General features: G+C 30.9%; 1 protein-coding gene across 2 annotated transcripts in view; it reads left to right on the forward strand.

The window, feature by feature from the left end:
• Ziz (dedicator of cytokinesis protein Ziz) overlaps positions 1–12,917 on the forward strand; it is an 85,891-nt gene that overhangs the window by 28,549 nt on the left and 44,425 nt on the right. For both annotated transcript variants that reach the window (XM_087152670.1, XM_087152671.1), the window contains exons 18-21: positions 532–689; positions 3,584–3,671; positions 3,996–4,082; positions 4,168–4,254. In XM_087152670.1, the coding sequence (XP_087008796.1) occupies positions 532–689; positions 3,584–3,671; positions 3,996–4,082; positions 4,168–4,254 (420 nt within the window). The remainder of the gene's footprint in view (positions 1–531; positions 690–3,583; positions 3,672–3,995; positions 4,083–4,167; positions 4,255–12,917) is intronic.

Here is a 12,917-nt window from a genome sequence, read left to right on the forward strand (position 1 = left end):
GAAAAATCAGTTGAACTTGAATCTTGTTTCTTTGCTAAACTAACATTAAAAGTAGTTACCAGAAATCTCTATAAACTATTGTTTTTTGTATCATAATACTCATTTCACTATTTTTTTTAAAAAAGGAGCACACTACCTTACAAGCTACGAAAAAAGTTTCAATTATAGCAATTTCAGTGATTGTATTGTTCTAATTCTGATCATTGAAGGATCATTTAGAAAAAATAAAAACAGTCCTTTTAGTCTTATTTTTTAAATTGTGATTAATAAATAAAGAGAAAATTAACAGATTTAAAATCTGATAAGACCATTATGTTATAGTAACTAAAAAAGTCATAATTAAATTATGTGCTAATGACTGATAAACATTGACAAATTTATGTAGGATTTGTTTGTCCAATAATAATACTGAAACATTTTATCACCTCGTGTATATACCAGTAAGAAATACTTGCGATGAAAATGATCTGAAGTACAAAATATTGAAACTTCAAAGTTTTCGATAAATCATTGATATTAATTTTTTTGTAGGTTAAAATGTTACTTCCCACACAACTTAATGAGAAACATCATCTACTGTTTACTTTCCATCACATAAGCTGTGAGCAACCAAAAAATTCTAAGCGTAAAGATGTCCCAGTAGCCAACATTATAGGCTATGCTTGGTTACCCTTACTTAATAAAGGGAGGTAAGTTTATCAAAAATTGTGTGGAAGGAAATTTTTATCATGCAATAAATTTTTATATTGACCCTTAAAATGCTTTGAATGTTAAAGAAAAATTTCTTAGTTTAAAGTAGTTGCTATCTATTTTTATGCATTGTTGAGAAATTCAAAAATTTTAAACTTTTTGTTAATTGGAAATTATTTATAGTGTAATGACTTTAATTAAAATTATTTTTGTGCATTTCTATTTTATAAAGAATTATTCTCATGTAATTGAAACAAATTAGTAGTCTCAACAAATTAGTAACTCTAGTAATAAACAGATATTTAAACTGGAAAGTAAGTAAATACATACTTACTTAAACTATCGGTTTGGTACAGTAGAGCGCCGATTATCCGAACTGTGTCCAAGAATTCGTATTTTTTTTAAAGTTTAGAATACTTTTTAACCTATCGACAATTTTTCTAAATTGAGAAGAATAAATAATACCCCCTACATCTGGAGACCATATTTAATATACAACTTTTTTAGCAGTTTTCTTATAGTAGCCATACATACATGTATTGTGATACAGTTAAACCTACATAGCCCTTTACAACTGAAAATTATCTTCCAAGAATGCAAGCTTCATTTTGATAGTCTACAATGGTTGGAATGCAGAAGGAGTTTATGAATTGATAAGTTCTGAAGTTCTATAATTGGGGAATGGGTAGTTGTAACTTATGGTTAATAATTAGTGATTACAGTGCTTGGAATCTTAAATCTTGGAATAAAATTCTTAACAGAAAAACAAACGAAACTGAAGTTTCTGGACCAGTAGATCTTTCGGATGAAAATGATGAAATTGTTGCTGAAATTTTGAATGAAAATCGGAACTCTACAGACGAAGTGAAGGAAGTAGGTGATCAATCTCAAGATGGTGGACCTTCTCATATAGAAGCATGCAATCCATTAGATTTCGCAATGACCATTAGATTTTGAAACGAGATTTTTGTTGGATTTCTTTTGCAATGGAAAATAATGAAAAATGTTTTAAAATCAGTAATTGACAAAAAATTATAAAAAACTGAAATATGATAAAAATAATTCAAGATGAAAAAAAAAGTTTTAAAAAAAATTTAATTAAAAATATTTAAAATTGAATAAGGAAACATTTTTTAAACATGCCAATGTCGTACTGCCAGTCCTAAGCCTACAAAAGGTACGAAGGGAAGTTAATGCATAAATAATAATCATTTACACTAGATTTTAAATAATTTTCCAATTATCCGAACTTTTCATTATGCGAACCATGTTCGGTCCCGAGTAGTTCGGATAATCGGCGCTCTACTGTACCTTTATTTTGATGCATGCAAGCTTTTGTCTAAATGCAAAAATATAAAAGATTAGTGCAAGAATATTAAAAACTATTCACCTAGAAGAGTTAAATAATTATTTAATTTCTATAGCAAATTTCTATATAGCAAATTTCTATATAATTTCTATAGCAAAAGTTATTTTAACTTCCTATTATAAACTAAAAGCAGATCATAAGTTTTCTGTATTCTGTAAAAGAAGCTATTTTCACTTAAGAAATTGTTTTTGAAAAAAAGGATAGTTCCTCAGGTTTTGCATCTCGGTGTGTTGTATATCTTATGCTTATGTGCATCATGAATTATAGTGTAAATTAGACAAAATGTTTTTTTTTCTCTTAATTGCAACCAATTTACGAGGGCTGTTTTTTAAGTAAGGGCCGTTTTGTTGTATACACTAAAAGGTGATGTGTGCGTCGCAGCGAGTGCTTGCGTTGTGTCCTATCATTCCTTGGGAACAACTGTGCTCAGTTACAGCTATGTAGGTATGGTCATCTCTGTGTCTTATTCTGTGTAATATTCAAGTTTAACAAACCGCTCACCACATATGAGGTACGATCAGTGATGTGTTTTTAGTCTGCAAAAAAACTGTCTGCTGCATACATTCACCAGCAGATTTGAGAAGTTTACAAAGTTTTCTACTGGCGTGCTGACAGGAAATTTTGCCACTCCATGACAGTGACTCTCTATCAGCTCAGTCCTGAGTTTTATTGGACTCTTGGCTGGGAAATTTTGCACCATCCCTCAATACAGCTAAGACCTTGCTTTAAGTGATTTTAATCTCTTTCAAACATCATTTTGGTGGCAACCAGTGTAACGATGACGAAGACGTGAAAGCGATGGTGACTCCATATTGATTGTATGATGGAACAATTGTATTTTAACTCTACATTGAGATTTACAAGTCCTTCAATGTAATTCAATATCATGCAATAAGGAACTCACATGTTGCAATTCACATTCATGTAATTTATTATTCATATACAGTGATTTGTATTAAAGTGTGATTCATAAAGGTATGATTTAAAGATTATATTGATAAAGCAATTAAGTGTTTTTTTAAAAAAACTTTTTCATTAATATTTGCAAAGCTTACAATGTGGTTCATTTTTGGGCACGCATTGCCAATCTCATTTATGGAGTGTAGGTATCGTGCATTGGGAGTCATCTTCAAGTGATATATAAATCCCATTTGTGCCACGTATTCCATTTTCTGATTGATTTATACCATTGCTATTTGTGATTAATTCATACCATGATTAATTTTATATACATTTATACTCTTATAATCATTATTATTGTGATTACTTTGTGATTTATATTGTAATTCATAATTTGTTTCACTTATTTTATGAATCATATATGGATAGTAGTTAAGTTAAAATGGTTCCTGTAGGATGCAGGCTATGATCATGATATTGTCTCAAATATTTTAAATTAAGACATATGATCTCAAATATGTTTTAATTCTAATTAGATAAGGTGTTCGATAATCTGTTTTCTATTATGAAAATATTATTTTATGTATAAGTACTGATTTATGAAGGTTAATTTTTTATTTCTAGGTTATCAATTGATGATCAAAGTCTTCCAGTTTCTATCAACTTACCTTCTGGGTATTTGTCTTGTAAACCCCTGGGTTTAGGAAAAGGGGTAAATACTTTTTATTCATAAATATCTTTTTCTTACGAATGATTATTTTATATATTCTATTCAAAACCTTCCTTTTTTTATTTCATGCACATAATTAATTATTCTGCATAGTTTAATAAACATACATCTTATTGTTTATTGTTGTAACTACAACTTAGTGTTTTTATTATCTTTTATTGAAATACAGTAGAAAATTACATATTCAATTCAGTGTTATGGAAGAGTCTATTTCTTCCCTTCTCTTTTGAAATATATATTCTCAAAAATGTCTTTATTTAATCTTTTCTTATTTAAAAATAAAATTTTATTTATGAAATTTTGCAGTTTAGTGGTCCTGAAATTCGCTGGGTCGATACTGGCAAAGAACTTTTTAAAGTCAGCTTTATTCTTGTGTCCACAGTTAATTCGGCTGTAAGTCAAATATATTATTTTAAAAGTAAATTAATTTAATGAGTTGCAATCATTAAATTAATTTATTTTAATTTTTGTTTTGCAGGATCAACACTTGCATAATTTTTTTGCCCAGTGTCAGCGCTTGCGAGAATCAAAACTTCCTGATCTTGATGATGTTAGCATGAGCAAGGTATCTATACAAATTTTTAGTTGGAAATAGCATAGCATTTTGAATTTTATAAGTATTACAAAAAACTAAATGAAATAGTAGTTTATGTGTAAATGAAGGTGTAATTCAATGAAATTGTAATTTATCTGTAAATAAAACTGTAAATCATGTGTGAATGAAATCATGACTCAATTATAGATGCATGGGTGTCGTTTGTGGGGGGGGGGGTATTGTGAGTATACGTCCCGCTGAATGTATAGAATTCTCCCCCTCAAAATTTTAGTTAAATAAAGGAAATTTTTATGAATCATCATTGCTTTAAATTCATCAAAGTTAAAAACAGGAAAAAGCAAAAAAGTAACAAATTTTTTTGCAAATATTTAGCAGACATAAGATTTTTTTTTTATGTATGACATTTAAGGAGCTATTTGTGACTGTGTATTCTAGTTTCTTCCTCCTTTAAAAACTTGACCCATGTATTAATGAAATTATAATTCAGTTGTAAATGATACTTTAATTCATTTTCATAATTCTTTACCTTTAGCAGCATTGGGTAAAAATTATAAATGGAAAATAAAGGCTTTTTTACACTGTTCGAAACTATTATGCTGAAAAGCAACAAATTCTTACTTAAAACATGAGTAAACATCATGCAATTGTTCTCGTTTCCACAAAAATAAAAAATTTCAGTAAAATTGAAGCATGCATGAAAATCTCACAATTATTTGTTCCGTTATCTGTACAATGTTGTTCCAAAATCCTGAATAAATATGTCCTCATTAAAATATTTTATTAAATCATTTTTATATTGCTTTAATTCATTATACTCTGTATGTTTCGTTTTGTTAGACCCTAAAAGAAAATCATTATCATTAAAATGTTATTCAACTTTCATCTGGGTTTAACTGAAATTAAATCATTTAATAAAGAGAGTAAAAACAGTTACAACCTTTTTAATCTATCAAAAATAATTGTTATGAAAATTATTTTTTTATTTTCATCTATTCTCTGTGTGTGTGTGTGTGTGTGTGTGTGTGTGTTTTTTTGTAAGGTTGTTTGGTATCAAAGGATATAAAAAACAACTTTTATTTAGGCTTAAACTTAAGTAAAAATTGTGTTTGTATTTTAAAATTTATCATTTGCAAATGGATTGCTTTCTTGAATTAAGTTGACCATATCTAAATTACATTACCCTGAATGTATCGACATTATAATTTCTTGTTCATCTTTGCACCTCTTTACTAATTGGCATGTTTAATAATTTATTTACTATCTATGTTTCATTGATTGTTAATTAATTTTTTTTTCTTTTCTTTTTTAAATATACTAACAGCTTTTCTTTCTTGCCTGTATGTAATTGTTTCGTTTTTTTTTAATAATTTGAATTAATTATTTTGAAGAAAGAATTTTTTTACATGGTTTGTAGTGTTTCTTTAGATATTACAAGTAACTTTGAAAATGGCCTAAAAAATTATACTAAATGAAAGTTATTCTAAATAAAAATTATTCTGAATAAAAAGTTCTTAAATTTCAGTGTTAGTTTTTCCCCTTTGAGAATTTCATCTAAAAATGTATTACTATGTGTACGAAACACTGTTTATATGAGTTTGTCTGAAAGAATAATTTTTATGCACAATAATATTTAATTTCAGAAAATATTCTATGGATTAATCAAACTTAGTATTTTTATTTCTAAATTCTAATTTGATCACATTTTCCTATTATAAATCCCTATATTCAGCATTTATATTGGATTATTTTATTTTAATCAAATTAATAAACAGAAGCTAAGTAACCTTAATAATGACATATTAATTTTATTTTTTTAGGTATAGGAAATTTTAAAAGTTTAAATAATTTTTGTTTAGTTTCTTCAAGTAAAATTAAACTTGTTATCAGTTAATTATAAGTTAATTTTTAGAATACTACTTTGACTGATGAATTGTTTTTAAAGTGTTTTATTAAGATTCTGTTATTATATTAAATTTTAATATGTTTTAATTTGTATAACTTGTGAAAATTAAAGATTACCTAAACATTTATAATCCAGAAAAATAATTGTAATTAGCTGGGGGTTTTTTTATTCAAAGATAACTAAGGAATAAAGCCTTGAATTTTTCGAACTTGCAATTACTCTCTTAAATTTTTAATCTATTAATCTTGATGTTAAAATAAAATAGTACTATAAAAATAAAATAGTACTATAAAATAGTGCTAAAAAAAGTGTGTAAAATTTTTATTTTTGTGTCAATTTAAAATCTGGCTTAGAATAAATGTTTATAATTATATATGTCTAGCTTTTCGAACAAAAAAAAAGGAAACAAACTGAAAGGGTTGAACAAAGTAATATTAATATTATTCACTCTGAATAATTTTGAAATTCTTTTTCCAATTCATTGCAGATTCATACAGAGTAACTCATTCAAATACATATTGAATGAAATACAATATTTCTCCTATATTTACGGTTTCAATTTACCCTCTTTTTAAAGTTTAAATTGCTGGGCTTTATATTCTAAACAGCTGTAAATATAATAATCATGACAAATATTTAATCCTATATTACCATTATATGAACTTACTATAGAAAATGAAATGTAATATAGGATATTGGCGCAACCTTTTTTCAATTTACAATAAATAAAAACAAGAAAATCATATCTTGTTTGTCGTAATTTGGAATGTTTCATTTTTATAATGATTCTCTTCAAGTTAAAATTTAAAAGAGTTGACTTTATTGACCATCAAAAATGAAATATGTCGTTAAATGAACTGAAATTTAACACGTACATGCATAGCTATTAACTTGACACTTTGAAATTATCCGAAACTTCAACTTATGTAAAAAAATTCAAATAATTCAGCTTTTAACTTTAATTCTTATTGCCATTTATTTTTCTTCATTTTTGTGTTTTTCTCTTTATGCTTTCCAAACATTCAGTGGGGTTTTGGGTGGTGGGACTTAAGTTCCTGTCCTGTTATTCCTTCATTGTGTCAGCGTCCTCGTCCTCAGAGTATGCCTACGATACGTCCTTCACCTGTGAGTATAATGCAATAATTACTAACAGCATGCTTCACGCTTTTCATGTTGTGCTGCTGACAAAGGTGTTTTACAATTAGGTATCTTTGAGGATCAACAATAAATATACATGTATGAAGACTTTGTAAAATAGTGATAAACCTCTTTCTATTCGCCACATGATTTTTACTCAAGCTGTTTCTTAGTATTATTTCTTAATAGGTACATTGCAAGTTTAAAATTTCCTATTGGATAACAGAATAGTACAAAGAAACATCTTATTGCCTGCAATGTTTTTCACCCAAGATGCTCTTTTGAAAAATTAGAAAGTGTGGCTTATCATTATTGCATACTGACCTTTCCTATGCACACAAACATTTTGTACATACTTTTAAGTTTTTAATTGAAATTCTCTGTGTTTAATTATCTCATTTTTAAGGAAACAATGCAAATAAATATGTTTAAAAAATTTAACTACTGTTGAAGCCGGTATGTTGCTACGCCCGTTGGCTTCTTGGCGTCATTGTTATCAGCCAAGAGCCAGTTGATGTGAAACAACAAAAGAGCATACACGCTCCGCAGCGCTACCAGCGCACCCGCAAAATAAATAGTTTACAGTCCACGTTTGATTTTATATACACCCGCAAGCTATCGGCCAAACACTGGTCCGAACGATCAGGAGGATAAAGATCCAGTATATCGCAAATTTACAATAAAAAACCCGCATTCATTATTGGACTGACCACGCATCGCATCAGAAATAACGCAGCATATCTCCAGCCATAGAATTAGTGAAAGGTAGGCAAATTTTCATCATTTATTTACCGCATAATTTCATTTAATAAATAATGGATAACATCGAGAAATGTAGAAAGAAACGCGCTACAATCAGAACTAGCGCTACAAAACTAATAACAAAAGCAGATACTATAATACAAAGTGACACTAAAGAAATAACAGAACTAAATGAAATATTTGAGCAATTAAGTCAAAAGGAGAGTATTTTGACATCATTAAATTCTGAAATTGAAAATTTAATTTCGGTTCCAGCAGAATTCGAAACTGAAATTAGCGCTAGCGAAGAATACAGCGAAAAAATCATTAGTGCTAAGTGCAAAATTAAAAATTGCTTAACGTATTTAGAATCAGTTAATCAAGTGAAATTAACTCCCGCAAGTTTTGTAAACAATAGTGTTAGCATAAAATTACCAGAAATTCCGCTTCCGAAATTTTCGGGTAAATGTGAAGAATGGAGTACTTTCAAATTGCAATTCAATAATGTTATTACATCCAATAATCAGTTGACAAATGCACAAAAACTACACTATTTAAATTCAGCTTTAATCGGAGAAGCTAAAAATCTTATTACATTAGATGATACATTCACTTCATTATATACAGCTTTAGAAGAAAGATACGAAAACAAAAGGTTAATAGTAGAATCTCACGTTAAATCAATATTAGATATTGAAAAATTAACGCATGAGTCGGCTAAAGACTTACGTAATTTAATTGATTGTGTAAAGAAAAATATAAGAGCATTAAAAATTTTGGAGTATAATCGCAATGATCTTTCTGATATTTTTGTTTTAAATATAGTACTTCAAAAATTGGATAGGGAAACTCGAAGGCAGTATGAATTAAATATTAGCTCAAACGATGTTCCTAAATTAGATGATTTATTTTCATTTTTGGAAAAACGAGCTCAAATATTAGAAAATGTTAGCAAAACCACTCCTTTAAGATTTAAGTTAAGTCAAGAGAGAAATCCAAAAACGAAAACATTTCTAATTAATAAAAGTGTAACTCAATCATGCATTTTGTGTAAAATGAATCATCCTATCTTTAAGTGCGATTCTTTTTTGAAATTGAATAGTCATCAGAGAAGTGAGCTGGTATCAAAACATAAATTGTGTTTAAATTGTCTAAGCAGTCAACACAAGTTATTGAATTGCAAATCGAAACATTTATGCTACATATGCCACTCAAAGCATAATACACTACTCCATAAAGAACGCGAAACTATAAACAACTCTGCGGTTTTGGCTTCTTCTTCTCACGGTCATGACCTCAATCCCGAAGCAGCGGTATTTAATATTCATCAACAAAATAATGAAATTGTTTCTGCTTCTTTATCTTGCATTAATTCGAAAAATAAAACAGGGCTTCTTCCGACTGTTTTAATTTGGGTTTTATATCCTTTAAATGGATCTTATATTCAATGTAGGGCGATATTAGATTCAGGCAGCATGTCGAATATTTGTACAGCTAATTTCGCTAATAAATTAGATGTACCTCAAGAAAAAATAAATTATCGGGTTTCGAGTTTGGGCGGAAACGAAACTACAATAAGATCAAAAATACAAGCTACAATTTGTAATGGTAATAGTTCTTTTTTGAAAACTCTTGATTTTTTAGTGGTATCCAAAATTACCGATTTTCTTCCTGTTACATCCTTCAAAGTAGATAAGTTAGAAATTCCGCAACAATTAGCAGATCCTAATTTCGCGGTAACTGGAAGAATAGATATGCTTTTAGGCGCGGAGGTATTTTTCGAAATTATCAAGGCTGGAGATATCCGCGTTGCAAACAGTGATTTGGTGTTTCGCAATACTGTTTTTGGATACATTGCAACTGGAGCAATAAATACCCGCACTCCAGAAATTCACTGCGGTTTCATAACCAGTCAAACAGAAGTCGAAGACTGCTTAGAAAAATTCTGGAAAATAGAGGATATAGACTATAAAATAAAAATTCAGAGTGAAGAAGAAAAGTATTGTGAATCACATTTTCAGAATACTTATCGCAGAGATGAGCATGGACGATTCATCGTAGAGATGCCAGTTAAGGACGTTGAGCGTTTAGGAGAGTCCAAGGACTTAGCTGTGCGACGTCTGAATCAACTATGGAAAAGATTATCCAGAAATCAAGAAATGCAAGATTTATACAAATCATTTATGCAGGAGTACTTAGACATGAATCATATGGAAAAATATGATGATAATGAAAGCAATTCCGGTAATCAAATTACCTATTACCTCCCACATCACGGTGTTTATCGTCCAGAGAAGGCAACCACTAAGTTACGTGTTGTGTTCAACGCTTCATCAAGTACCTCAACGGGTGTGAGCTTGAATGATGTCATTTTGAAGGGGGGCGTGGTCGAGGACATTTTCGAAATCATGACTCGATTTCGTAAACATAAATATGCTTTCACGGCAGACATCCAAAAGATGTTTCGACAAATCAAAATAGATCCATCGCAGCTTGATCTTCTAAGAATTGTGTGGAAAGATTCAGAGTACGCAAAACCGGTAACATTCAGACTCAAGACAGTCACTTACGGAACTGCTTGCGCTCCATTTCTCGCAATCAGAACTCTCAAGCAGTTGGCTAAAGATGAATTACAATTTCCACTGGCATCATTAGTTCTTTTGGAAGATATTTATATGGACGATATCGTTTCAGGTGCTCAAAGTTTAGAAGGTGCTCAGAAAGTGCAACAACAGCTGAACGATATTCTATCAACTTGTGGAATGTCTCTTCATAAGTGGAACTCTAATTCAAGGGAGTTAAGGAACAGTTTACCTGTAGGTGACCCAGCAGAGCATGATTTTGCATCAGAAGTTGATACGAGTGTCAAAACTTTGGGTGTAAGGTGGAATTCAATTGAAGATCAATTTACGTTTAAAGTATCCATCCCAGAAATGACCACCAAATTCACTAAGCGTGAAGTGCTGAGTTTTATAGCAAGACTGTATGACCCATTAGGCCTTTTGCAACCTGTCATCACGAAAGCAAAGATATTTCTCCAAAAATTGTGGGTACATAAACTGTCGTGGGACGATCCCCTTCCACCACAAATCGCAGGTCAGTGGCTTAATTTTGCATCATCTATGCAACATATAGAAACTATTCGCATTAATAGATACATTTTAACTGACTTTTTTACAAAAACTGTTTTAATGGGTTACGCTGATGCCTCGGAATTAGCGTATGGAGCTGTGGTTTACATGTACTGCCCAGGCCTAGCTGAATCTAGCACTTGCCGTCTTATTGCGAGCAAATCTCGTGTTGCACCCATAAAAGTCATTTCTATACCACGTTTAGAACTATCAGCTTGCTTACTTCTTTCTCAACTTATAAGAAAGGTTTATAATTCTCTTAAAATGGACATTGACGAAGTCATTTTGCATACAGACTCGACCATCGCACTTGCATGGATTAAAACGCCAGCCCACCAGCTTAAAACCTTTGTTGGAAACCGAGTCTCCAAGATCCAAACCTTGACTGAGAACTACCAGTGGAGACATATTTCTACTCATAACAATCCCGCAGATCTCATTTCCCGTGGCTTGGATCCTCAAGAACTTTCCTCATCAGACTTGTGGTGGTCGGGTCCGTCTTGGATGAAAAGTGGTGAAATATCGCATTTGGAGGAAATCCCTCTCTCAACAGACGCTCTCAAAGAAGAACGCAAAAAGACATCGTGCTTGATTGAAACAACTCCTATTGACTTTCCGATCATTTACAATGTTTCAGCATACGTTAAGTTAAAAAGAATTATAGCTTGGTGTCTCCGCTTCATAATGAACTGTAAATCTCCGAACAATCGCATAAATGGTTATTTGACTAGTAATGAGATAAAACTAGCTAGAAACGTTTTGGTCAAAATAGTACAAAAACAAGAATTTCCAAACGAATATCACCAGCTAAAAAATAGCAAACCAATTTCTTCGAGTAGTAAGATCTTCTCCTTGAATCCGTTTTTGGATGAAGAGGGCCTTATCCGTGTTGGCGGTAGGTTAGAAAATACACAATTATCGAATGAAAGAAAACATCCTATTCTCCTACCGAAAAAACATCACTTAACTAATCTAATTATAATTCATTATCATGAATCCTTCTTGCATGCTGGAGCACTTTTACTATTATCAGTTATTCGCAAAGAATTTTGGATAGTAAATGCTAGATCAGTTATAAAAAAGCAAATCTGGAAATGCATAAAATGCTTTCGATTAAAAGAAAAAACCGCGACACAGATAATGGCTCAATTACCACCTTCAAGAGTAACGCCTTCTAGAGTATTTTCCAAGACTGGTCTGGATTATGCAGGTCCATTTTTTGTGAAACCGCGATCTGGACGTGGAGTTAGATCAGTTAAAATGTACATTTGTATATTTGTGTGTTTCGCGACAAAGGCGGTGCACATCGAAGTTGTTGGAAATTTAACCGCTGAATCATTTATTGCAGCTCTAAAAAGATTTGTTGCGCGAAGAGGAAAACCAAATGAATTATTTTCAGACTGTGGTTCAAATTTTGTTGCTGCAAATAAGGAAATTAATCGAGTAGTTAAATCTCTTCAAAAAGAAGAATCCATCCATCAGTATTTTGCCGATGAGCAAATTAAATGGCACTTTAACCCACCTTCAGCACCTCACTTTGGAGGAATTTGGGAAGCTGCTGTGAAATCCGCAAAATCGCATTTGAAAAGAACAATAGGTGATCATAAATTGACCCTTGAAGAGTTTTTAACTCTTACTGCACAAATTGAATCCTGCTTGAACTCTCGTCCTTTGTGTCCAGTATCGGACGATCCCGCTGAGCTTTCAGCACTTACCCCAGGACATTTCCTTGTGGGAACCGCTCTTTCCTCTATACCAGA

The sequence above is a fragment of the Parasteatoda tepidariorum genome, chromosome 10 (genome assembly GCF_982258835.1).
Source record: "Parasteatoda tepidariorum strain Cologne lab strain chromosome 10, Ptep-v5.0, whole genome shotgun sequence".
Classification (NCBI taxonomy): Eukaryota; Metazoa; Arthropoda; class Arachnida; order Araneae; family Theridiidae; genus Parasteatoda; species Parasteatoda tepidariorum.